The sequence below is a fragment of the Bos grunniens genome, chromosome 10, assembly GCF_055505025.1.
Source record: "Bos grunniens cultivar Pamir isolate PY7600 chromosome 10, Bosgru_T2T1.0, whole genome shotgun sequence".
In the NCBI taxonomy this organism is placed as follows: domain Eukaryota; kingdom Metazoa; phylum Chordata; class Mammalia; order Artiodactyla; family Bovidae; genus Bos; species Bos grunniens.
The window spans coordinates 38482860-38510113 of NC_141174.1; the positions used below are offsets into that span (position 1 = coordinate 38482860).

At 42.3% G+C, this 27254-nt stretch overlaps 1 protein-coding gene, 1 long non-coding RNA gene and 1 pseudogene across 3 annotated transcripts in view; 1 reads left to right on the top strand and 2 right to left on the bottom strand.

Annotated features, from left to right (window-relative positions):
- Window positions 1-2603, bottom strand: part of SLC30A4 (solute carrier family 30 member 4) — a 32138-nt gene extending 29535 nt beyond the window's left edge. Inside the window, exons 1-2 of one of the 2 annotated variants that reach the window (XM_086320709.1) lie at window positions 2220-2603; window positions 1605-2109 (exon numbers count right to left, since the gene is read on the bottom strand). In XM_086320709.1, coding sequence (XP_086176835.1) covers window positions 1605-1995 — 391 coding nt within the window. In that variant the 5' untranslated portion in view covers window positions 1996-2109; window positions 2220-2603. The remainder of the gene's footprint in view (window positions 1-1604; window positions 2110-2219) is intronic. The other variant, XM_086320710.1, reaches the window with a different exon arrangement.
- The window catches only part of LOC147364368 (uncharacterized), a 93957-nt gene that overhangs the window by 54530 nt on the left and 12173 nt on the right, over window positions 1-27254 (top strand). The window lies entirely within an intron of this gene.
- Window positions 2061-22923, bottom strand: LOC147364372 (large ribosomal subunit protein uL3m-like; annotated as a pseudogene).

Below are 27254 nucleotides of genomic sequence, written 5' to 3' on the forward strand. Positions count from 1 at the left end.
CTTTGCTAGTCATTGTGCTGTGTGCTGGTAACTGAGCTTATATTTCAGTGGACACTGATACTAAACAAGTGAATATACAAGCAAGATAGTCTGAGGGCTTTTAAAGTGGGGGAAGGAACAGGGGAGAAAAGACCTATAGGCAGTCAGAAAGGTTTTAAGAGATATCTTTTGAGATGAGACATAATGACAAGAAGTCATCCAAGAATGTTTTGGGAAAAGACAGTCCATATAAAGCTGTGTTTTTCAAATTGTGGGCTGTGACCCATTCCTAGACCATGAAATCAATTATGGGCTGGACCATAATTGAACAAACAGTAGAACACATCACATGATGTGCAACTTTTGTTTTAGTTATACATATATTTATACATATGTGTATGTGTCTGAACATACTTACATATGTATGCATGCATGCCTACATAGGTTACTATGTTAAGCGTGTATCTTACTACAGTGAGATCAAAAAAGTTTGAAAGCCACTGATGTAGAGGGGCCAGTCAGTTTGAAGGTGTTATGGGCAGGAAAAGAGCTTTCTGAGTCAAAGGGAGAAAGAAGGTTAGCACGGCTGAAGTGAGCACTGGGGAGGAGTGGTATGAAACGACTGAGGAAATGTACATAATTTTTCTGCACATAACCTCCAGCCAGCATCTTAAATCCAGATGGCTTTCTCTGTTCTCATCATGGTTCTTCATTAAGAGAACACAGGAGGGAATTCCCTGGCAGTCCAGTGGTTCGGACTACCTCAGAAGTTCAGTCCCTGGTCCAGGAACTAGGATCCCAGAAGCCCCAGGGCGTGGCAAAATATAAAAAAGGAGAACACAGGAGAATAATCTCCTTTCTTTAATGTAACTTTATCAATTATCACTTAGAGAAGTTAGCAGTTATACTAATGTGACTCTGAAATTAATCTCTAAATGGAGAATGTATTTTATAGTAAAACTGCATTACTTGAATAATTAAAAAGTGAAAAAACCAAAATCATAAAACCTGGGGAAGATGTCTGGCTTTCAGATCCTCCTTAAAATGAAAAACTTTGAGATTAGTTAGTAGTATTTAGGTATGCAAATTTCCTGGATATAAATACAAAAGGAAATAGTAAACAACCACTAAATTCAATGGCAGAGGGAAAAAGAATCAAGACAATGGGATGGCAGATCTTCACTTACTTAAGTGTCCTCATAATCTATTTAACCTCTGTGCCCTCAGATCTCTTAAAAAAGGTGGAGCAGGTGTTCAGTAAGGTCCCTTCACACTGTAAAATGTTATTTTTCTAAGTAATTTTAGAATCATTTGCTATTTTAAACGCTGCAAAAATTAACCTAGTGTTTTATCAGATTTTTTTTTCTGAAACAGGAAGTTACATGATATATAATGAAGATAATGTCCTTAACTTTACAGTAGATGACATGGTGTTCAGAGAACTAGAAGAAATGTCAAAGTTATCTTTGGAAGTTTATGTTGTACCTAGGCTGATCTGCAGTTTGTGAGGCCTCGGCACATCACCAGATCAGTATCTCGATAAATAACAAGCTTCCTAAAAAGCAAGTTTAAACCCCAAAGCAGTAGGCAAGGTAAGTGGAAAGTGAGTTGGCAACACAACTCACCTACAAGCTCTCCAATCATGAAAAGCAAGTAAAGAACGGCAGCAATGGTCAATCTGGTTTTCACCTTTCTCTGCTTCAACAACTCTCTCTGCTTGCTGCAGTTGTCACAGGGGTCCGCCTTCAAACTCAGCTGACTGTTGGTCAAAGGTAAGTCCTGGTCCAGCAAGGAGTCATCGTCGGCCTGGAGGGCCGAGTGCGCCCCGTTAGCAGGCCTTTCCGGGGCTTCGGAACCATCGTCGGCCACCACAACTCGAAGTTTGTTAAACCGAGAAAGCCCCTCGTCGCCCACCTCGTCCGAGAAGTCAAAGGCGCTGGTGTCATTTAAGAACAGCGGCGCATCATCCTTCCTCAGCATTGATTTGAGGCGCTTCCACGCGCCGGATCCGGCCATAGCACTGGCTGAGCGGCCGCGGCGCCGAGCGGCTGGGTGCAGGCGGACGGCCGGAGACTCCTACTTCACTCGAAAGCCAGTTCCCAGTGGCACTGCGGCGCGTCCCTTCTCATTCTGTGGGAAACGAAACACATTATAAATTAAAGGCGGCCCGACAGAGCCCACAAGTTCCGAAGCCCGGGGCGGCGGGGGCGCCGGGGCTCCGAAAGAGGGCAGCGCTCTACCTGGGGTGCCGCTGTCGGGCCGCCGCTCATCTCCCCGCCCCCGGCCCGCTCCGCGGGGCCGGCTCGCGCATCTCGGCCCGGGGCCGCGAAGGAGCGGGGCGGTCCTCGAGCCTGCAGCGCCCGCCGCTCCAGGCCGGCTTCCCGAGTCTGACAGGTTCGGGGCCGGGCGCCCACGGCCGCCGCCTCTCCCCGCCCTGCGCGAAGCCGCGCGCGTGCGCTGGAGCGGCCGCGGACGAGCCGCGCCAGGGAGGGGTGGGCGCGAGGACACGCAGGCCTGGCGCGCCCGGCAGAGGCGCACACGAGGGGCGGGGCGGGGCAGGGGCGCGCGCCGCGTCCCCCGCCCCTCAACCGGCTCTACACTTCCCGAGGCTGGGAGGCAGGGTCGGAGAGAGCTGGAGTCCTCGGGTTAAGTGGGTAGATTTCTACGGTCCCGCCCACCCGAGGTTGGGCGTTGCTGCCTGGAGTTCGCTCCGCTGAAGGACGGCCTAGAGAATCTTTGATTGAGATCTGGGTTTCAGATGCTTGGCGACAGGAGAATGTAACCCTTTCTTGCTAAATTGAGCAGCTTTTCTGCCATTAGAGTTGCTGCCTCTCTGGCAGGTTGGCAAAATTTGCTGCACAGTCAGATCAGCTCGGAGAGGGCAAGGCTTGTGGTCATAAGCAGTTCAGTGTCCTGCTTTGTATTTACTGTTGTTTTTCAGCAAATATGTGTTATCTGTGTGCTCCCTATCAGGTTCCTTTTGCACCCAAGGTATTTACAGTATGGACTAAACCCAAGCACAGGAACTATATATAGTACGGTAAGTCCCCTACATACCAACCTTCAGGTTATGACCGGTCAAAGATGTGAACTTTGAAAGATGCGAACATGCTTTCCATGCTTTCCCACCGTCTAATCACATAGATTAGTTCACGTGTCTGGCATACATTATCATATATGTGCATGCTCTACAAGTGGTTGTGCTTTTGTGTACTTTACTGTATAATACTATATAGAATATAGTGCTACAGGATCTTTATTTTAAGCTCAGGATGTCCGGAAGCAGGTTTAAAAGCAGCAGTGATGTAGCTGGTATATAGTACTACCCAGACATCACTGGATCATTTTTTTTTTTTCAAGAATGTAGATAGACTTGAATCCAGCAAGGAATCGGAACCTGTGCCGTTAATGTCAGGTGTGAGTGAAATTACAGTTTGCCCTCCATCTCCTGTTGCTGACAATCCTTCAGCACCATCAGCTCCCACCTCCTCTCCCTCCAGTCAGTAACTCTTCTTGCCTGTTCACTCAGTGCCAACCCCTGTATGCCAGCTGTTGTACTGTACCATTGTACTTTTCAAGGTACTATAAGATTAAAAATGTTTATTTTTGTGTTTGTTTTTATGCATTATTTGTGTAAAAAGTATTATGAAGTATTATAAACCTATTACAGTACAGTACTATAGCAGAAGCAGAAGATATTAAGAAGAGGTGGCAAGAATACACAGAAGAACTGTACAAAAAAGATCTTCAGCCCAGATAATCACGATGGTGTGATCACTGACCTAGAGCCAGACATCCTGGAATGTGAAGTCAAGTGGGCCTTAGAAAGCATCACTACAAACAAAGCTAGTGGAGGTGATGGAATTCCAGTTGAGCTATTTCAAATCCTGAAAGATGATGCTGTGAAAGTGCTGCACTCAATATGCCAGCAAATTTGGAAAACTCAGCAGTGGCCACAGGACTGGCAAAGGTCAGTTTTCATTCCAATCCCAAAGAAAGGCAATGCCAAAGAATGCTCAAACTACCGCACAATTGCACTCATCTCACATGCTAGTAAAGTAATGCTCAAAATTCTCCAAGCCAGGCTTCAGCAATATGTGAACGGTGAACTTCCAGATGTTCAAACTGGTTTTAGAAAAGGCAGAGGAACCAGAGATCAAATTGCCAACATCCACTGGATCATGGAAAAAGCAAGAGAGTTCCAGAAAAACATCTATTTCTGCTTTATTGACTATGCCAAAGCCTTTGACTGTGTGGATCACAGTCAACTGTGGAAAATTCTGAAAGAGATGGGAATACCAGACCACCTGACCTGCCTCTTGAGAAATCTGTATGCAGGTCAGGAAGCAACAGTTAGAACTGGACATGGAACAACAGACTGGTTCCAGATAGGAAAAGGAGTACGTCAAGGCTGTATACTGTCACCCTGCTTATTTAATTTATATGCAGAGTACATCATGAGAAACACTGGACTGGAAGAAACACAAGCTGGAATCAAGATTGCCGGGAGAAATATCAATAACCTCAGATATGCAGATGACACCACCCTTATGGCAGAAAGTGAAGAGGAACTAAAAAGCCTCTTGATGAAAGTGAAAGTGGACAGTGAAAAGGTTGGCTTAAAGCTCAACATTCAGAAAATGAAGATCATGGCATCCGGTCCCACCACTTCATGGGAAATAGATGGGGAAACAGTGGAAACAGTGTCAGACTTTATTTTTGTGGGCTCCAAAATCACTGCAGATGGTGACTGCAGCCATTAAATTAAGACGCTTACTCCTTGGAAGGAAAGTTATGATCAACCTAGATAGCATATTCAAAAGCAGAGACATTACTTTGCCAACAAAGGTTTGTCTAGTCAAGGCTATGGTTTTTCCTGTGGTCATGTATGTATGTGAGAGTTGGACTGTGAAGAAGGCTGAGCACTGAAGAATTGATGCTTTTGAACTGTGGTGTTGGAGAAGACTCTTGAGAGTCCCTTGGACTGCAAGGAGATCCAACCAGTCCATTCTGAAGGAGATCAGCCCTGGCATTTCTTTGGAAGGAATGATGCTAAAGCTGAAACTCCAGTACTTTGGCCACCTCATGCAAAGAGTTGACTCATTGGAAAAGACTCTGATGCTGGGAGGGATTGGGGGCAGGAGGAGAAGGGGACGACAGAGGATGAGATGGCTGGATGGCATTACTGACTCGATGGACGTGAGTCTGAGTGAATTCTGGGAGTTGGTGATGGACAGGGAGGCCTGGCGTGCTGTGGTTCATGGGGTCGCAAAGAGTCGGACACGGCTGAGCAACTGAACTGAAATAAACTGAACTGAACTGAACTATAGAGCCCATTGTGTTAGTTGGGTACCTAGGCTAACTTTGTTGGAACAAATTGCTTGCAAACGTGCTCGCAGAATGGAATTTGTTTGTAAGTAGCAAACTTACTGTAAAAGTATCTGTACTGGCTGTTGATTCTGTTTAACAGCAAGGTTTAAAAAGAATTAAGTTTTTAGTAGTAGCTTCTAATTTAGATCTAATTTTAATGACAAAATAAAATGACAATAAGCCCCACCTTCTGCTTCTCTGGCGATTCTCCAGGTGAGTCTTAGGGGATTTGGAGGCCTTAAAACTACATGCAAAATTTTGTGGATATATGTATTTTCTTGAGTAAGTCTGTTAGCCTTCATCGTATTCTCAAATGGGTTTCAGACTCAAATAAGATTAAAACAACAGCAGTGTTAGAAGACTAGTGCAAACTCCCATTAATCCAGTGTTTATAAATATATTTTAACAACAATCTATATAAATTACCACATTTTAAGTTATAGAAAATACAATAAAAAGTCATATAAACATCATTTTCCTCTGAAGATCCAGATGATACTTTAGAATCTTGCATGTCTCAGTTGCAACTCACCTTTGAATGGCCACGATATTCCTACAGAACTGCAGTCAGGTTAGGAAAACTGGATTAGCGATCCCCTAGTTCCCTAGACCCAGAGTATTTAATAACCAGGGGACCTCAGTCATTATCAACAGAAGGAAGAAATTTTCCTGAAGGTTGCTTCCTTAATTCTAATATTAATCCATCCAGATTGGGAGTAGTTTATTTGTTGCTAGTACTTTTAGTTTGTTATATTGCCTGAAATCCTACTAATGAGAAATAACAAATGAATAAAGTATTTCAGGAATGTGATCACTCTTTACTAAAAATTTTGCAAATGAGATTCCATTAAGGAATGGAGATAGACGTTTTTAAAAACAAGATGAGGCAAAGCATGTGTTTTGTTTGTTTTTGATATTTACAGTAAACTGTTGGGAAGAGCTAAAATATGGTAAGTTTTGGGATAAGTTGTTACACAGCAATAGATGACTAATATAGTCAATATCAACTTTCCTCTGTTCCAGAAAAGATACCTTTCTTATTCTTTTATCACATGGACTCTTGTTCCTAGGCCTGCCTTGAGTTAGTGGCATGATTTCTATCACTGAACTTTAAAGGGGGCTAAATAAATAGATTTCTGTGACTAGTCTTGAAAGGTAACTACCATTTTCAACCTTATATCTACATATTCAGAATTTATAACAATAGATAATCAGCTTTTGAAACATAACCCATTTATGAGCGGAGTGCTTCCTGCAAGTATTCTAGCTCTTGATCAGTATGCCATTCTTTTATATGGGAATTAATACTTCTTAATACTTTGCCTGGGCAAATGGAAAAAGTTGTCAACCATTTAGCCTATCTCTCAACCAGGTAACCTATAACATACAGATGGTTTAGGTAATAGCAGAGACCAGTCAATTCGATTTCAGGACACATATCTCAGGGCAGTTAACTGGAATAGATGCAAAATATCCTATGTCAAAACCTGTTTTCTGGCCCAGATATCTCTTGGAACAAATGACAGTGCTAAAAATAATACTACAGCTAACATTTACTTAAGGCTTGTTTATGTGCCAGGCACTAGGCAAGGGATTTGGTTTACCTGAGTTCATTTAATCCTTACAGCATCATTAGGATACAATCACTAGTGATACAAAGCATGGATGTGGGAATCAGACTGCTTGTGTTTGCATCCTGGTTTCACCACTTAGAGTCATATAATCTCTGGCGAACTGTTTAACCTCTTTGTGCTTCAATTTTCTTACCTATGAAGTGGGAGTGATAATCATACCTGCTTCACAGGGCCTTAATAAGGAATAATGTATATAGAGCATGTAAAACTTAACATACCTAGTTCCTAGCACAGTAAGTACTCTATCAATGCCAGTGATTACTATTTTTTAAGTAGATGGAGACATAGAATCTCAGGGAGATTAGGTAACTTGGCCAGAGTCGTGCTGCAAACAGAGCAGGAACTCAATTTCAGATCAGTTTGGTTTCAGAGCTCAAGCTCTTAACTATCACTCTACACTATCCCTCTTGGTTTCTTTCTGCATAAAAATGGAATAATCTGCAGAAAAATATCTAGACTTCTTGGGATATATTAGGAGAGATCTCTGTTTCATACATTAAAGATTTGCCAACAATTTGAGACCTCTGTATTGTCCTGTGAAATCCTGTTTGGGAATGGAAGGGGGAAAAAGTTTTTTTTCTTTTTAATTGAAATGTAGAAAAGGTGCTTCATCTACTTAGTTGACAGGTTCAAATGCTGCATATTCCCCATCCTGAGAACTCTTTTGTCTGTTGGAGTATGTGGCTGTAGGAAGTTCCTATAGGATGTTTTTGGAATATGTTCCCTTACCTTTTTTAGGAGGGGATGAAAGCTGTTGGATGGGTATGAACAGGAGTTAGTGATGTGATACACAACTCTGGTGAAGCTAATGCTTTCGTCTTTCCATGGATTACTCCGTAACACAGTGGCTGGAGATTCAGTTTAACCTCTCCTCCAGGGGAGAAGAAATACCAGAAATAGATTACCTGAGGACAGGCAGTTGTCTTCTTGGCCAGGGAAGAGATAAAGGACATCTCTGGCTCTAGAGACCATCTACCATTTCACCAACCTGTGAGCCAAACCTACTTTCAAACAAGTTCGTAGTTTTCATATCTTTGTTTCTGTCTTTTTAAAAAAATTTTTAATTAAATATTCCTATGGATTTCTCTAATCATGTCTGGCTGAAATGAAAGGGAATAGGAGGTCCCAGCTGGGACAGTAATTTAAGAACTAAGCATAGGATTTCCCTCTAGTCCAGTAGTTGAGACTCACCACTCTGCCCTTCCACTGCGAGCAGGTTCAGGTTTGATCCCTGGTTGGGGAACTAAGATCCTGCATGCTGCTCTGCCAAAAAAAAAAAAAAAAATTTCTTGAACTGAATAAAAATAAAAATACAACATATCAACTTTAAAAAAAGTATATATATAAAAAGAACTAAGTGCATCAGTCCTGGAGTTTGGAGGTTGTGGCTGGGCTGGGGAAACTTGAAGATGAGGGTGGAATTTGGAAAACCTGGTTTTAGCTTCTAATTTTGCCATCTATTTACTGTGATCTCTAGTAGTGTACTATTGCTGAACTCATTTTCTTGTGTGTTAATAGTGGAAAATAAAATTTGTCCTACCTGTTTCATAGCGACACTGTAAAAATCCAGTGAGATTTTGAATGTAAAACATCCACTTAACCTACTTTGCTAGTGAGAACTATTAAAGACCACGCCATCTAAATCAAATTGCAAACCAAGGGTACAGGCGAATGCTGGTCATCTGATATCCTTCTTAGGACTGCTACACTCCATTTTTGGTTTATTAAACATGTTTTGAGTCACTTAGACCTCTTGATCACCACCACATATGTTTCGCTGTTACAATTACTTTATTTCTCTCCTAGGCTCTATGTGCCCTTAGTAGCTGACATTGTGCTCAGAGCAGAAACACTGTAAATACATGGAATTAATAGATGAAAATATTTTTGTTATAGAGAGTTCATCCATGACTTTAAATTCCTTTCTAACAAATATTTCTATGTCTTCAAGCTAGTGTGTAAAGTCATTTGTAAGAAATTCTTACCAGGGAGGTCAATATGTCTCATAATGACTAGAGATTGTTAATATGCTAGTAGTTTGTATTTATACTAGACTCATTTCAAAGAATGTTACAACATTTATGAATTAAACTGGGACAAAGAAGCAATGGCAGACAAAGGGACTCTTTTGTGGCCTCTGACAACTGGTGGCTTTAAACAAAGAAAGCTGTTGTGTAAGAACTCCCTCCTGGGTTATTGTGAGGATTGATTAGATTAAAATCTACAAAGTGCTTTAACTTTTTCCCAGAATTCTTTTGCAAATAAAGATGGCGTTTATTTTTTTTTAAGTATCTTTATATTGGTCCTTGCTGAATCAAATGAAACAAGTTCACCTACTATTTCACTCTCTGTATTCCCTGAAGCAAAAAAACCAGACTAAGCCAACCTAAATTACTTTTAATGGTTTTAAGCTGGCCACAAGTGCACACATGACTGAGCAGAATTTAGTACCCTAATCACAAAGATCTTTGTGTATGATTTACATGACACAGTAATGCCTCATAATCACTATGCTACATGGTCATTAGATATAAATTACTGTAATTATTACAACTGTTTTATACTGACCAACAAAGTTATATATTCCTCTTTGTTAGTTATATTTTAATAACTCACATTCTGCTTACTCACAAAGAATGTTTCAGGCAGCCTTCCTGAAAGTTCTTCCCTATCTTCAAACATTGTAAATGTTGAAGGTTTGCCCTGATACCAAGTCCTGTTTCATCCTCATTGTTTACACAGAAACACATAGAGACACCAGATAAAAAATGAGAGTCCTAGATCCAAGTTTCCAATAGTTGAGTTTCCTCGGGAACCCCTTTTCTGTTCCCAGTGACCCAACCGGCCCATGCTGTCCCTTCCCTGATCCAGAAGGAGCCACTCTGCACATTCTGGGAGGCAGCAGTTTCTCTGGAGCAGGCCCACATGAGGTCTGTGAACAATGGAACAAGAAGCCTGTTGGGTAGGCCACCCCAAAAATATGCCTCGATGGCATATTATTTGTTTTGAATCAAAGTTATGGCCAGTTGAAGAAGAGGCACTCTGAACCTTCTGTCTTCCTGAAAGCCGGAAATAATCTCTTCTTGTGAAACTTACACTCCCTATATCTGCAGATACAAGGACACCTTATCACCAAAGATAGGGAATTGGAACTGAGAAGTCTAGGTGAACAAACCTTCACTACTTCTTTAGCTTACTACTCCAAGCCAAAACTCTGTTTTGATTCTTCGTGAATTGGGCACCCAGAACCTAAGTTTCTTTGTCCTGTCAATTCCTCACAAAAAAGTTTGTCTAAAAAGTATGAAATATGGACTTCCCTGGTTGTTGTTGTTGTTGTTCAGTTGCTAAGTTGTGTCCATCTCTTTGTAACCCCGTGAACTGCAGCATGCCAGGTTTCCCAGTCCTCCAGTATCTCTTGGAGTTTGGTCAAACTCGGATGGTAAAGAATCTGCCTGCAGTGCAGGAGACGTGGGTTCAAGAAGATCCCCTGGAGAAGGAAATGGCAACCCACTCCAGTATTCTTACCTGGAGAATTTCATGGACAGAGGAGCCTGGCAGGCTATAGTCCATGGGGTTGCAAAGAGTCAGACATGACTAAGCTACTAACACGCGCGCGCGCGCGCACACACTAAGCTACTAACACGCGCGCGCGCGCGCGCGCACACACACACACACACACACACACACACATGTCCACTGAGTCAGTGATGCCATCCAACCATCTCATCCTTTGTCACCCGCTTCTCCTTTTGTTCTCAGTATTTCCAAGCATCACTGTCTTTTCCAATGAGTCTGTTCTTCACATCAGGTGCCCAAAGTATTGAAGCTTCAGCTTCAGCACCAGTCCTTCCAGTGGTGGTCCAATGATTAAGAATCTGCCTGCCAGTGCAGGGGACATGGTTTTGATCCTTGGTCCAGGAAGATTCCACATGCTGTGGGGCAAATAAGCCTGTGTACCACAGCTACTGAGCCCACACTCTCGAGCTCATGAGCCATATATGGCGTGAGCCTGTGTGCTGCAACTCCTGAAGCACGTGCACCTAGAGCCTGTGCTCCCCAACAAGAGAAGCTACTGCAAGGAGAAGGCTGCACAAAGCAAGGAAAAGTAGCCCCTGCCGCTGCAATTAGAGGGGCTTCCTAGGTGGCTCAGCAGTAAAGAATCTGCCTGCCAAGCAGGAGACCCAGGTTCGATTCTTGGGTGGGGAAGATCCTCCTACAGAAGCAAGTGGCAGTCCACTCCAGAATTCTTGCCTGGGAATTCCCATGGACAGAGGAACCTGGTGGGTTTCAGTCCACGGGGTTGCAAAGAGGTGGACATGGCTTAGCGACCACAGGTAGAAAAAGCCTGGGTACAGCAACGAAGACCCAGTGTAGCCAAAGAGAAAACAGTATAAAGTCTGCCTACTTTGGCTACTTCTTCGGTCTCATTCTATGGGTCTTCCATGGGCATGAATTTAAATTTGTTTCTTGTTTTCAATTAATTTTAAGTCCAGCCACATGAATTCAAGAGGGACAGAGGGAAATTTCTTCCTCCCCAACCAGCCCAGTGTATTAAATGAGGAATCCATCTGGCAGGTGACCAACTGTCCTGGTTGGCTTGGGACAGAGGGGATTCCCAGGGCCTAGGACTTTCACATTACTAGGATGAGTTTCCCTCGCAGTGAGAATAGATTCCAGAACCCTGAACGTTTGGATTCTGGAGCCCTGGCTGAGTGTTTGGCAGGTAGAGTATCTTACCTGAGAAAGGCATCTTGTTCCTTTTGGGCCTGCAGCACACGGGGCTGGGTGTTCTCTGGGAACTCTCCCGACGTGAATCCTGTTACCTTGAAATGGAAGAGGTCAGAGGTGTCCAAGAGGGAGGCGGCCACACGAGGTAGGGCCCCCAATGACCCTGCTAGAGCCGCCAAGGTCCCAGGTCAATTCTATCAGCTTTGCAGGTGTGGGAACTACCCCTGAGTATCAGGCTGAATAAATCAGTGTATGCCCTACTGCCCGGAGAGCCTGAGGAAATTACTGTGTGGCTGATACCTTAATTGTCCTGGAGGACACACCTCTCCTGTGGCCCTGGCCCCTTCACAGGGCCGGTGGTAGGAGAAACCAAGTTACCTTGGAGATAGAGCAAAGGTGACAGGGAGTTTTATTGTGATATATTTTACAAGCCTTATTGTCTCTCCTGGCCTCTTATTCTTCTGTTTTCCCACTGGGATGTTCTTCCCCATTCTTGGAGGGTGTCCAACTCCTGTTCAGCCTTCAAATTCTATAGGTTCTATCCAGTTTCCCTCCTTTCCCTCCTTAATCCTCTCTCTCTTCCTCTTCTTCCCTCCTTCCTTCTCATCTTCCTTTTCTTCCTTCCTTCTCTCCTTTTATTCAACAAATATTGTTTGAACGCTTATCATATGCCAGTCATTGAACTAGGGACTGGGGCTATAAAGTTAAACAAGACAAAGTCTTGATGATAACCCATCCCCCAGTAGCCCAGTAGTAATACCACACATTCTAAATCTTTATCACCAATTTCTTCTGGAGATTATATGCAGACTGTCATTATCTATGTCTGTATATAACTTTTAAGTGAAAGTGCAAAATAATGTAGCCTTTCTTCTAGGTTGAATTTTAGCTTAGTTGTCCTGAAATCATTCTCCAGGCCTCTACCCAGGGATGTCATCAGACAGCCAACCCCATCCATTGTGTACTGATTCTTATAGTCTGGGGCAGGAAATTCACACACTGTTACTCTAGCTGCCTTTAGTCTTTGCCATTGTGCTTAGTTCTGAGCTGTGAACTCATAGCTCAGAGCCTTGTCTTCATTTTATAAATAGTTTGTATATTTTTATCCCAATGTGCATTACTTTGCACTTGTTCCCACTAAAGCTCATTTGTCAGTTGTCTGACCACACGCTCAGATTTATAGGCTCTTCTGACTAGCCCAAGAACGGACAACCTTGTTCTATAAGGGGCCAGATAGTAAATAATTTTAGCTTTGCAGCACTACCCTAGTGTTGGTGGCAGTTATTGGCTCTGCTGCTGTGTTGTGAAAGCAGCCATGGACGATAGTAAATAAATGAGCATGATTGTTTTCCCATAAAACTTTATTTATAGACACTGAAATGTGAATTTCATGTAATTTTCACCTGGTACAAAATATTCATCTTCTTTTGATTTTTTTTCAGCCATTTAAAAATGTGAAAACTATTCTTAACTTGTGGGCTGCCCAGAAATAGGTGCTGGCTGGATTTGGCTCTTGGGTTGTAGTTTGCTGACCCTAATCTAGACCCATTGCTAGTTAGAAGTTAGGGATTTTACTGCATTCTCCCTCTGCTTGATCACACACACGTATCAGTGAGCCTCTTCCTAGTGCAGATGCTGGAGGATTCAGTCTCTTAGGTCCATCAGTCCCTGCTTCCCAATGTTCTGTTAAGGCAGCCTACCTGTCCTCATATAGATGGGGTGCAGCTGGGGTCCCAGAACCCACAGAGTGCTCTGCTTGTGGCTGCCCCAGCCTCCCAGGGGTCCTGTTAAAATGCACTGGACTTTTCAGAATAGAAATCTGACTGAGTCTCCACCCTCCCCTCCACCCCTAGCTCAGGCACTCTAACAGGAAGCCACACTGAACTTGCATTGTTTGCGACTTTGATCACAGCCTTTGTAAGCACAGGTGCCTTATTTGGAATGGTTTTCCTCACCATTCCTTTACCTAATTAATCCTAAATAGACTCTGGAGCCACTCTCCCCCAGGGCACTCATAGCACCCCAAGTCCAGATGAGTCCATCTGTTACATGTGCTAATGTCTCACTATGTAACTTTATTTTCATTAGTGACATTATTTGATTAAGAGCTGCCTCCAACTGACTTCTTAGGCTCTCTGCTCCATGAGAATGGGGGACTGCCTTTGTTTGCTCACTGTTATGTCTCCCGTACCTGGTCCTCTGCCTGGCACATAGTAGATATTCGAAAAGCATTTGTTGAACAGAGGAACCAGCCCCACAGCAGACCTCAGCCTGTTGCCTGGTGCACTGCTGTCCATATAAGTCTCCCAACTAGAGAATGGTGGAGTCAAAATTTGTCGAGCCAAGTGCCCATCATCTTTCCATTCTGACATTTTCCTCCCTTCTATGCTTGCTGGTTGGTGATGGTGGTGGGGAAGGTGTATATGTAACATTCTCACTTTTATAATCTTTTGGGTGATTAGCCGCTTGTTATGACTGGTTACTCATTTTGGTGAATAGTCTTTCCATGTCATAATAGAGTTCCATCAAAACTCACATAGGTCTTGAAGTATTACCCTTTCATTTAAACCACTCATCATCCATTTACCCAACCCATATTTCTTAGCAGGTTATTTTAGTCTGTTTGGACTATTATAACAAAATACCACAAATCAAATGGCATATAAACAACAGAAATGTTTTTCTCACATTTCTGGAGGCTTTAAAGTCCAACATCAACAGCATGGTTGTGTTCTGGTGAGGACCCTCTTTCTGGTTCATAGCTGGCCCTTCCTCACTGTGTTCTCACATGATAGTAGAGGCTAGGAAGCTCAGCGGGCTCTCCTTTATGAGAGCACTAATCCTGTTTATCCACTCTCATGACCCAATTACTGTCCAAAGGCCCCACCTTCTAACACCATCACATCAGTGGGCATTAGGATTCCAACGTGTGAATTTGTTGTAAACCAGACACACTGTGCTATGTGCTGAATATGCTTTAGGCCAAACAAGTGTGTTCTTAAAGTTAGTGGAACAGGCATTTGTGGGGGAGGTGTGGAAGTAAGAAAGATGGAGGGGAAGGATGGGAAAGAGGACTTCCTATGAAGTTTCTACCCTAGGGACCCACGAGTCCGGAGGAGGCTACTGGCTATGATAGGGAAGGCAAGGGGAGGTTAATGAGAGTCTTATACACCAGGATAGAAGGGATGAGGTAGAACCAGCAGAACTTCATCCTGGAATGAAATACTTCTTCTGTTGGTAGGGGCTTGTGGTTTTCAGTTCCCTTCCCAACAAGCCGGTACTTTCCTAGCTCTCTGATGTTCTCATTTACCCTTTTCCAAGCCAGCATAGATTTTGTGCTCTCTGTATAGGTAGCATCCCTACTTATCTTGATAGCCTACCAGTATTGCTACAGTGACCAATTACTATACTGTGTAGAAGAGGTCACTTCATTTTCCCCTTAGTCATGTGTGTGTGTGCATCGTTTGTGCATGTGTACACAAGTCTGAATAGACTTGTGCGTGTTAGAGGTGAGGGACCCTGGTTATTGTAGTCCACTCATTAAAATCACGTTCAGACAGAGGGGTTCTGGTGACTGCTGGAAGAGACATTTACGTAAGGCATTTTACCTTAGTGAGTTCACTGTGCATCAGATTCAGAAACTTGATTTTCTTAGGGCATCCTAAGAAAGCATTAATTTCTCATTAACCTAAATTATGGAAACTAAAAAATACAAAACATAATATTGTGGATATGTAAGAAAGTGTATATAGTGTTTTTGAGATCAGATCAGATCAGTCGCTCAGTCGTGTCCGACTCTTTGCGACCCCATGAATCGAAGCACACCAGGCCTCCCTGTCCATCACCAACTCCCGGAGTTCACCCAGACTCACGTCCATTGAGTCAGTGATGCCATCCAGCCATCTCACCCTCTATCGTCCCCTTCTCCTCTTGCCCCCAATCCCTCCCAGCATCAGAGTCTTTTCCAATGAGTCAACTCTTCGCATGAGGTGGCCAAAGTACTGGAGTTTCAGCTTTAGCATCATTCCTTCCAAAGAAATGCCAGGGCTGATCTCCTTCAGAATGGACTGGTTGGATCTCCTTGCAGTCCAAGGGACTCTCAAGAGTCTTCTCCAACACCACAGTTCAAAAGCATTAATTCTTCGGCGCTCAGCCTTCGTCACAGTCCAACTCTCACATCCATACATGACCACAGGAAAAACCATAGCCTTGACTAGACGAAACTTTGTTGGCAAAGTAATGTCTCTGCTTTTGAATATACTATCTAGGTTGGTCATAACTTTCCTTCCAAGGAGTAAGCGTCTTTTAATTTCATGGCTGCAGTCACCATCTGTAGTGATTTTGGAGCCCAGAAAAATAAAGTCTGACACTGTTTCCATACTGAAGTAAGTGGGGATGAAATGACTTGGGTCTTGCATTTGTTTAAAATATTTTAGTTCATTTTTAAAAGTGCAGGAATGTGAAGCAATTATAGGATTTGATAATGCGTTAGCTTGGTTAATGAGTATTCTACAGGACCACCAGGAACAAACCTGTAGTCTGACAAAATCAGTCTCACAGCAAGGGGGTACTCTGTAGAGCTGTGATGTGCTACCCTCCTCAAAGGACCTCTAGCAACTGTATTCTTTTTTGTTTTTTTTCCCCACTGTAGCATTATTTTCATTCTATTTTTTAATGGGATGAAAGATTATTTACATTCTATTGTGCTTTACATTTTTCAAAAGTTTCACAACACATGATATCATAGAATCCCATAATATACTTTTTTTTCTATCTCTTATCCTTATATTGCCCCTCCTCCCTTCTCTGTCCTCCCTGATAACCACTAGTTTGTTCTCTATAGCTGTGAGTTTAGCAGTATTTTTATGGAATGTCTCAATTAATTACAGAATGAACTTTCCTCACGTGTCTATAAGTGAATTAGCACCAGAGACCGTTTTTATAGAATGACAGCTAGCTTCAAAAGCATAGCGTGAGGGCTCTGGGTCTGAGCTCTCCCATATGACTCCCAAACTCAGGAACTGTGGTGGTTGCTCAGGCAGTAACATTGACCTGTCTGCAGCGAGGAGCTCCTCTCTCTCCTTCTGCTCTTCTGTCCCAGGATCAGTTCTAGGGACTGTCTCAAGACTTGAGACATCTGATATCTACACACATCCCACTCCCCATCCCCATGTCAAGCACTTAAATCCTGTTCTAGGCTGAAGGAGTGGGCACATCTATCCATATACTAATGCACCAGGCATCTATTTCTCCTGCTTCCAGCTTCTGGTTTAGCTTTAAGACTTTTTATCTTTGGGATACAAAACAGATCCTGCTAACCCAATTGGTGCTTCAACTTCTGTTCCCACTGGCACCCCCTTGCCATCAGACGTCTTAGGGGCTGAAACCTGAGAAGCCAAAGGGCAAGGTGAGGATTCCTGGCCTTGCAACCTGACCTGTCTGCCTCACTCTCAGCCTTGTTTGCCCTTCATCAGCTCCAGGAATGACAGAGGTGGCTAAAGAGGTGCTAATGATACCTCCCTGGTTTACAAGGCATTTTCAAAGGCATGATTTAATTTGATCTTCTTGCAGACCTGTAAGATACAGTTTTTCCTGTTGGAAGAGATAAGAAACTAGGGCACCACAAGGTTACATAATATGTTTACAGTCACAAAGTTAATCAGCAGCAGGGCCATGAAATGAGAACTGAGGTATTCTGTCTCCTGGGGAAGTTTATCTAAGTCCAATTTATTACTAAACCACTATATTTCTATAATTAAAATGTTATTTGTAGCCACCAAGGTGTATTACCACAGAAGATGAATCATGATTAGCAGCAGGCTGAGATTGTTCAATGGGCTTCCTTCATAGTCAGTTGGTAAAGAATCCACCTGCAATGCGGGGGAGGTTGTTCAATAGCCAAATGCTGTGTTTCATTTCCATCCATGTGTGAATGTACTATTTTTCCTAATTTTTCATCATGAAGAGTCAGTAGATAGTATATAGTTGATAAATCAAGAAAAAGAGGCATAAATATATTACATACAGTTTTCAAGTGGTAATCACAGTAGAACTTACAAACTGTTAGTTAAACCTCTGAGTAATGTTTAATTAGTGGGAGTGGTGGGGCTGGTGGTGGGAGATTTTTGTTTCTCATTTTAGGTACTTTCTGCACAGTCTGAATTTCTAAAACAAGTAATGTGCATTACTTTTAAATAAAAATTTTAAAAATGGAAATAAGAATGGAGATAAAATAAAAAGTATTCCCTCAGTGAGTGATTACTTAGTCATATGTAATACTAGGCAGTCATTAGAAAAACTAAGGTCCATGTATACAAATTTTAAGTAAGGAAAACAAATTGAAGAATGGTGTGGTTAGGATAATACCATTTATTTCAAATACTGTGTGTGTACATGTGCATGTGAGTGTGTGTGCACACCACACTGGGAAGGTACATATTAAAGTGATAGCAAAGTATAGGGATACATAGCAAAGAGGGGAGGAAAGACTTTATAATATTCTACACTTTATATACTGTTGTCCCACTGTTTTTTTTTTTAAATTTTTATTTTATATTGGAGTATAGTTGATTTACCGTGTTGTACTGTTTGTTTTTTCAAGGAGCATGCATTGAATATGAACATATGGAATGTTCTGCAGATTCAAAACTAAAGTGATTCTGAGTGTTTCCTTTCCCTTTTTTGCTATGAAAAGGCCAAGTATGATTGTACTGTGTTAGGTATAAGGGTCAGGATATTACACTGACTTGTAGGGAGGAAATTCACTGGTTCTCCACTCGTTAGTATTGTTCCCAAAGGGAAGTTTGTGAATTGAATCGGTCCGCTGTCGTGCCTTAATGTCACCATAGAGCTGACCAAAAATCTGATTCATGTTTCTTTTTATAGTTCCATTTCCTTCTTCTGCTTAGTTTTGAGCAAGAGTGTGTGGAATTTAAATCCCCAAGTCTAGTATCTGATGATTGTGGCAAGGTATCTGTCCCACACTTTAGAGTTCTGGACTTGGGGTCTTGACTAACCCTGATATTAGTTAGAATTCTTTGGCAATTCAATTACTTTTGTATTTTATTTTATTGTGGAAAGAACACTTAACATGAGATTTACCCTCTTAACAAATTTTCACATGCATGTTCAGTCCCTCAGTTGTGTCCTACTCTTTGCAACCCTATGGACTATAGCCTGCCGTGCTCCTGTGTCCATGGGATTTCTTGGGCAAGAATACTGGAGTGGGTTGTCATTTCCTTTTCCAGGCGATCTTCCCAACCCAGGGATCAAACTCCATCTCGGCAGGAGGATTCTTTACTACTGAGCCACCTGGGAATCCCAACAAATTTTTAAGTGTTTGATATATTATTGTTGACTTCAGGTACAATAGTCATACAGCAGATTTCTAGAACTGACTCATATTTTTAATTTTTTTGGTTCCAGTTTTATTGAGATAAAATTGACATATAGCATTGTATAAATGTAAGGTGTATGGCATAATTATTTGACTCATATACATCATAAAAGGATTACCACAGAACGCTTAGCAAACATCCATTATCTCATATAGTTTAAAGAAATAGAAAGAAATTTTTTTATTATGATGAGAACTCTCAGGATTTACTATCTTAACAACTTTCATATATAACATACAAGTGTTAATTATGTTTCTCATGTGGTACATTTCATCCCTAGTACTTATTTATCTTATAACTGGAAGTTTGTACCTTTTGACAGCCTTCATCCAATCCCCCCTCCTCCCACCCTGCCTCTGGTAATCACATTTCTGATCTCTTTCTCCATGAGTTTGCTTTTGAAGTATAATTGGCCTACAACTCTAGGTTAGTTCCTGTTATTATACACAACATAGTGATTGTATATTGCTATACATTCAAAATTATCACCACAATAAGTCTAATTACTGTCTGTAACCATTCAAAAATATTATGTAATTATTGATTGTATTCTCCACACTGTACATTTCATGCCATGAGTCATTTATTTTGCATCTAGAACTCTGTACCTCCTAATCTCCCTCACCTATTTCTATCTTCTGCCCACCCCCTTCCCTCTGGCAACCACGCTTTTGTTCTCTGTATCTATAACTCTGTTTCTATTTGGTTATGTTTGTTCATGTGTTTTGTTTCTTAGATTCCACATGTAAATGAAATAATATAGTATTTGTCTTTCTCTTGTGTGACTTATTTCACTTAGCATAATATCTTCTAGGTCCATCCACATTTTTGAAAATGGCAAGATTTCATTCTTTTTTATGGCCGAGTAGTATTCCACTTCATAGGTGGGGCTGAATCTTTGCCTGGTAGTTGTTTGATCCAGTACTGATGCCAACAGGCTGGTGGGTGGGCCTAGTCCTGGTACTAATAAGCTAGAGGGAGGATTCCAAAATGGCACTTGCCAGCACAATGTCCTCGTGGTAGATGATTCCCCAGAGTGGATACTGCCAACGTCTCTGTCCCCAGGGTGAGCTCCAGTTGCCTCCTATCTTTCCAGGAAGCTTTCCAATAGCAGTTGGTGGGACTGACCCAGGCTTCTTTTGAATTACTACTTCTGTCCTGACTTCTGGTGTATATGAGCTTTTGTGTTCTCCCTTTAAAAGTGGACTCTATTTCAAACAACCCTGTGGGTCTCCAGAAAGTAAGCCCCATTGGCCTTCAGCATCAGGCATTCTGGTGACTCCTCTTCCTGGTGTAGAACCCTCAGGCTGGGGAGCTTGATGTGGGTGGGATTCAGACCCTGTGTTCCTTGGGGTGAGCCTCTGCAATTGTAATTGTCTTCTCATTTGTGAGTTGCCCACCCTAGGGCTATGAAGCCTGGCTAGACCATGTCTCTGCCCCTCCTACCCTCTCATTGTGGTTCCTTCTTTATATCTTTAGTTGTAAGAGATCATTTCTACTAGTCCCCAGGTCTTTCTCATTAATAGTTTCTCTGTAAGTAGTTATAATTTTGGTGTGCCTGTGGAAGAAGGTGAACTCAGGGTTCTCCTACTCCACTATCTTGACCACACTCCTTCATTTTTCTTTTAAATAAAAGAAATTAAATTTGCAAACACTTTAAGATAACCTGGGAAATATGCAGTAAAAAAAAGAATGAATCCTTCAAATTACAAAGATTTTGCTAGTATGCAAACTGCCAGTTCCTCTAAATTTGGCATATCCAATCTACTTAACTGATTTGTTGTTGTTCAGTCACTAAGTCATGTCTAACTCTTTGTGACCCTGTGGACTGCAGCATGCCAGGCTTCCTTGTCCTTCAGTATCTCCCTGAGTTTTCTCAAACTCATATCCAATGAGTCAGTGATGACATCCAACCATCTCATCCTCTGTTGCCCCCTTCTCCTCCTGCCCTCAATCTTTCCCAGCATTAGGGTCTTTTTCAGTGAGTTGGTTCTTCCCATCAGGTAGCCAGAGTACTGGGGCTTCAGCTTCAGCATCAGTCCTTACAATGAATATTCAGGGTTGAAATCCTTTAAGTAGTAATTTTTCTAACAGAGTTTAGTTGGAGAATGAGTAATATATTTATGCCTTTGACAAAGATAACACGTATGGTATTGCTGTGCTTGAGAACAGAGAATATAAATCCTGGCTAATTTTATCTTTTATTCACATCAAAGAACATGTGAGGTTCTACCTGTCCAGTGAGGATAGACAAATATAATAGCAGGTGTGCTAGGTGGGCACATGTTTTTATCTTACAAATCTTATGGTTGTTCCTCTTCATCTCCATTAGGAAAATACATAGGGAGTAATAAATTTTAATAGTAATCTTTATCTGTGAGCAGTTTAGAATCTCTGAGCATCTCTGAGCAATTTTTATGTCCAGGTACAGTGAACTCCGGGAGTTGGTGATGGACAGGGAGGCCTGGCATGCTGCAATTCATGGGGTCGCAAAGAGTCGGACACGACTGAGCGACTGAACTGAACTGAACTGACAGAGCCATTTACATAGCTTATATTGTGCTTTCAGTCCACATGCTATCCTATCTGTGCTTCCCATATGTCCAGGCATTTTAGTTCCAGGCTGACTCTGGCAACATCACTGGTTGAAATTGTTCTAGAACTTCTGTGGATTTTTGTTTGACCATGAGTAGTAGTGAAGTGAAGTGAAGTGAAGTTACTCAGTCATGTCCAACTCTTTGCGACCCTGTGGACTGTAGCCTACCAGGCTCCTCTGTCCATGGAATTTTCTAAGCAAGTGTACTGGAGTGGGTTGCCATTCTGGCCTTTGAATCCCCATGTTTTCATGATGCCTCAAAAACCTTTACCAATATGATTTTTGTTGTGACATTCATATACTGTCTGGGAGAAAATGAGCAGCATAACAAGGAATGTCTGGTTTAATGACAATGTTGTCTGTTATTATGAAAGGTTTTTAACTTTCCATACTGGCAGCAAGTCAAGTTTCCAGTAAATTTCCAATATAGATGTAGATTTACAGAAATGTGATACAGTTTTTCTTCCTACAGTTAGGGCTGCCATTTTCCCATTATGGTTCTTCTTTGGGGTGTATTTTAGGATGTGACAGTCTTGTATTTTGTTGTCATATCCTTTTGACAATCCTTAGTCCATAAAGGCATCACTCCCAGCTTCAGTGTGATAAGGTCAACTTTAGAGGAACCTGGTTCCCAAGGATGTAAAGGCCATGGTTCATCTTTTAATGGACATGGTTTGCTCACTAATTGGGCTTTTTTTTTTTTTAATCAGAGATCAACTGCTTAACAATATTTTCTTTGCAAATATGCTATGCTATCAAGTGTAACTCTTGCTGTGGGGTCTTCTAACAAAGAGCCAGGGGTTCCTTCTCTTCCCCAAGCCCTGAGCAGCACCCGGGCTACCTATGCCTCAGCCCAGTGTGGACTAAAAAATACAGTCACAACCTGAAAGTAGAGAGTTATTTTATTTGGTGGGAATGTTTAGGACTCTGAGTCAGGCAGACAGCATCTCAGTAGCTCTGAGAAAACTGCTCCAAGGAGGCAGGAGGGGACTCAGGTTATATACAAGTTTGCAACAAAGGGAGCAGGCAGTCTAAACATCAAAGACCAGGTTATCAAGTTAAGGAATTCAGCATTCTGTGTATGGGAAGATGCGAGCCTCTGGGCTTGCTGAATTCATTCCTTTCTCATGCACTTCAGCTATCTGGTCTGGTCCTATTTCCCTGCTCACCTTCCTTCATCCCCCAGCTCCACAGCAATCACTGTGGGCGGTGGCCGCATACTCTGAATCAGTTTTTGGAGCCCTCATTCATATTTGGAGGCCAGAAATTGCTGACAGCTGTGACATTTTTTGTTTATTGATATGGAAGGAGATATTTTCATTTCACATCAGCATCTGTGCACCGGTCTGCATTGGCAACCTCCAACCAGGCGTCCTGTGGCGGGAGAGGTGTCTTCCTGAGACACTTTGAGGCATTCCTCCACTCTGTTTTCAGGGCTCCTCTGCCAAGGGCCAGACATCCGTGAGCTATTCAACCAATGATCTGCTGGTTAGAACTTATTCCTCTTGCTTAACTAAAATTTTGTGCCCCTTAAGTTCTCATTAAGTCCTCAGACGCTACCTCTCGTCCGAGGTCAGGGTGGCGGCCGGGAGGAGCTACCCTACGCCCAAAGAGCGGTGGCTGCGCGGGCGCAGGAGGGCCTAGAGGAGCTACTCCACGTTCAAGGTCAGGAGGGGCGGCTGTGAGGAGATACCCCTCGTCCAAGGTAAGGAGCAGCGGCTGCGCTTTGCTGGAGCAGCCCTGAAGAGATACCTCACGTCCAAGGTAAGAGAAACCCAAGTTGGAAGAGGGCATCAGAGGGCAGACACACTGAAACCATAATCACAGAAAACTAGTCAATCTGATCACGCTAGGACCACAGCCTTGTCCTAGTGTGACAAACCTTTTAGAACTAACACCCCAAAACTCAATGAAACTAAGCCATGCCCTGTGGGGCCACCCAAGATGGGCGGGTCATGGTGGAGAGATCTGACAGAATGTGGTCCACTGGAGAAGGGAATGGCAAACCACTTCAGTATTTTTGCCTTGAGAACCCCAAGAACAGTATGAAAAGGCAAAATGATAGGATACTGAAAGAGGAACTCCCCAGGTCAGTAGGTGCCCAATATGCTATTGAAGATCAGTGGAGAAATAACTCCAGAAAGAATGAAGGGATGGCAGAAACAATACCCAGTTGTGGAAGTGACTGGTGATAGAAGCAAGGCCCGATGCTGTAAAGAGTAATATTGCATAGGAATCTGGAATGTTAGGTCCATGAATCAAGGCAAGTTGGAAGTGGTCAAACAGGAGATGGCAAGAGTGAACGTTGACATTCTAGGAATCAGCGAACTAAAATGGACTGGAATGGGTGAATTTAACTCAGATAACCATTATATCTACTATTGCGGGCAGGAATCCCTTAGAAGAAATGGAGTAGCCCTCATGGTCAACAAAAGAGTCCAAAATGTGGTACTTGGATGCAATCTCAAAAACGACAGAATGATCTCTGTTCATTCCAAGGCAAGCCATTCAATATCACAATAATCCAAGTCTATGCCCCAACCAGTAATGCTGAAGAAGCTGAAGTTGAATGATTCTATGAAGACCTACAAGACCTTTTAGAACTAACACCAAAAAAAAAAAGATGTCCTTTTCATTATAGGGGACTGGAATGCAAAAGTAGGATGTCAAGAAACACCTGCAGTAACAGGCAAATTTGGCCTTGGAACATGGAATGAAGAGGGCAAAGGCTAATAGAGTTTTGCCAAGAGAACGCACTAGTCATAGCAAACACCCTCTTCCAACAACACAAGAGAAGACTGTACACATGGACATCACCAGATGGTCAACACCAAAATCAGACTGATTATATTCTTTGCAGCAAAGATGGAGAAGCTCTATACAGTTAGCAAAAACAAGACCGGGAGCAGACTGTGGCTCAGATCATGAACTCCTTATTGCCAAATTCAGACTTAAATTGAAGAAAGTAGGGAAAACCACTAGATCATTCAGGTATGACCTAAATCAAATCCCTTATGATTATACAGTGGAAGAGAGAAATAGATTTAAGGGACTAGATCTGATAGATAGAGTGCTTGAGGAACTATGGACTGAGGTTCATGACATTGTACAGGAGACAGGGATCAAGACTATTCCCATGGAAAATAAATGCAAAAAGGCAAAATGGCTGTCTGGGGAGGCCTTACAAATAGCTGTGAAAAGAAGAGAAGTGAAAAGAAAAAGAGGAAAGGAAAGATATAAGCATCTGAATGCAGAGTTCCAAAGACTAGCAAGAAGAGATAAGAAAGCCTTCCTCAGCGATCAATGCAAAGATATAGAGGAAAACAACAGAATGGGAAAGACTAGAGATCTCTTCAAGAAAATTGGAGATACCAAGGGAACATTTCATGCAAACATGGGCACAATAAAGGACAGAAATGGTATGGACCTAACAGAAGCAGAAGATATTAAGAAGAGATGGCAAGAATACACAGAAGAACTGTACAAAAAAGATCTTCACGACCCAGATAATCACAATGGTGTGATCACTCACCTAGAGCCTGAAATGTGAAGTCAAGTGGGCCTTAGAAAGCATCACTACGAACAAAGCTAGTGGAGGTGATGGAATTCCAGTTGAGCTATTTCAAATCCTGAAAGATGATGCTGTGAAAGTGCTGCACTCAATAGGCCAGCAAATTTGGAAAACTCAGCAGTGGCCACAGGACTAGCAAGGGTCAGTTTTCATTCCAATCCCAAGGAAAGGCAAAGCCAAAGAATGCTCAAACTACCGCACAATTGCACTCATCTCACATGCTAGTAAAGTAATGCTCAAAATTCTCCAAGCCAGGCTTCAGTAATACGTGAACCGTGAACTTCCTGATGTTCAAGCTGGTTTTAGAAAAGGCAGAGGAACCAGAGATCAAATTGCCAACATCCACTGGATCATGGAAAAAGCAAGAGAGTTCCAGAAAAACATCTATTTCTGCTTTATTGACTATTCCAAAGCCTTTGACTGTGTGGATCACAGTCAACTGTGGAAAATTCTAAAAGAGATGGGAATACCAGACCACCTGACCTGCCTCTTGAGAAACCTATATGCAGGTCAGGAAGCAACAGTTAGAACTGGACATGGAACAACGGACTGGTTCCAAATAGGAAAAGGAGTACATCAAGGCTGTATACTGTCACCCTGCTTATTTAACTTATATGCAGAGTACATCATGAGAAATGCTGGGCTGGAAGAAGCACAAGCTGGAATCAAGATTGCTGGGAGAAATATCAATAACCTCAGATATGCAGATGACACCACCCTTATGGCAGAAAGTGAAGAGGAACTAAAAAGCCTCTTGATGAAAGTGAAAGAGGAGAGTGAAAAGGTTGGCTTAAAGCTCAACATTCAGAAAATGAAGATCATGGCATCTGGTCCCATCACTTCATGCGAAATAGATGGGGAAACAGTGGAAACAGTGTCAGACTTTATTTTTGTGGGCTCCAAAATCACTGCAGATGGTGACTGCAGCCATGAAATTAAAAGATGCTTACTCCTTGGAAGGAAAGTTATGATCAACCTAGATAGCGTATTCAAAAGCAGAGACATTACTTTGCCAGCAAAGGTCCATCTAGTCAAGGCTCTGGTTTTTCTTGTGGTCATGTATGGATGTGAGAGTTGGACTGTGAAGAAGGTTGAGCGCCAAAGAATTGATGCTTTTGAACTGTGGTGTTGGAGAAGACTCTTGAGAGTCCCTTGGACTGCAAGGAGATCCAACCAGTCCATTCTAAAGGAGATCAGTCCTGGGTGTTCTTTGGAAGGAATGATGCTAAAGCTGAAACTCCAGTACTTTGACCACCTCATGTGAAGAGTTGACTCATTGGAAAAGGCTCTGATGTTGGGAGGGAATGGGGGCAGGAGGAAAAGGGGATGATGGAGGATGAGATGGCTGGATGGCATCACCGTCTCGATGGACATAAGTTTGCGTGAACTCCAGGAGTTGGTGATGGACAGGGAGGCCTGGCATGCTGCGATTCATGGGGTCGCAAAGAGTCGGACATGACTGAGCGACTTTTGAACTGAACTGAACTAAGTCCTCATTTCCCTCACCCCCCAGCCCTTCACCATTCCATTCTTTGATTTTATGAATTTGACTATTTTTGATATCTGTTATAGGTGGAATTATGCAGTCATCTGTCTATGATTGGCTGATTTCACTTAAAATAATGTCCTCAAGATTCATGTATCTTATTGCATATTGCAGAATTTCTTTCTTTTTAAAGGTGGAACATCCATTGTGTTTGTGTGTATATATCAATCACATTTTCTTTATCCATTTAGCTGTCACTGGACATTTGTTTTCACATCTTTGCCATTGTGAATAGTGCTACAATGAACATAGAAGTGCTAAGATATTTAAGATCCTGATTTCAATTCTTTCAGAAATGGGATTGCTGAATCATATGGTAGTTCTATTTTTAATTTTTTAAGGAACCTCCATGACTGTGCGTGTGGAATAGAGCCCAATAACCTGATGACTTCCATAGGCTGTATGGTGAAGGGGGAACATTTATTTACTTGAG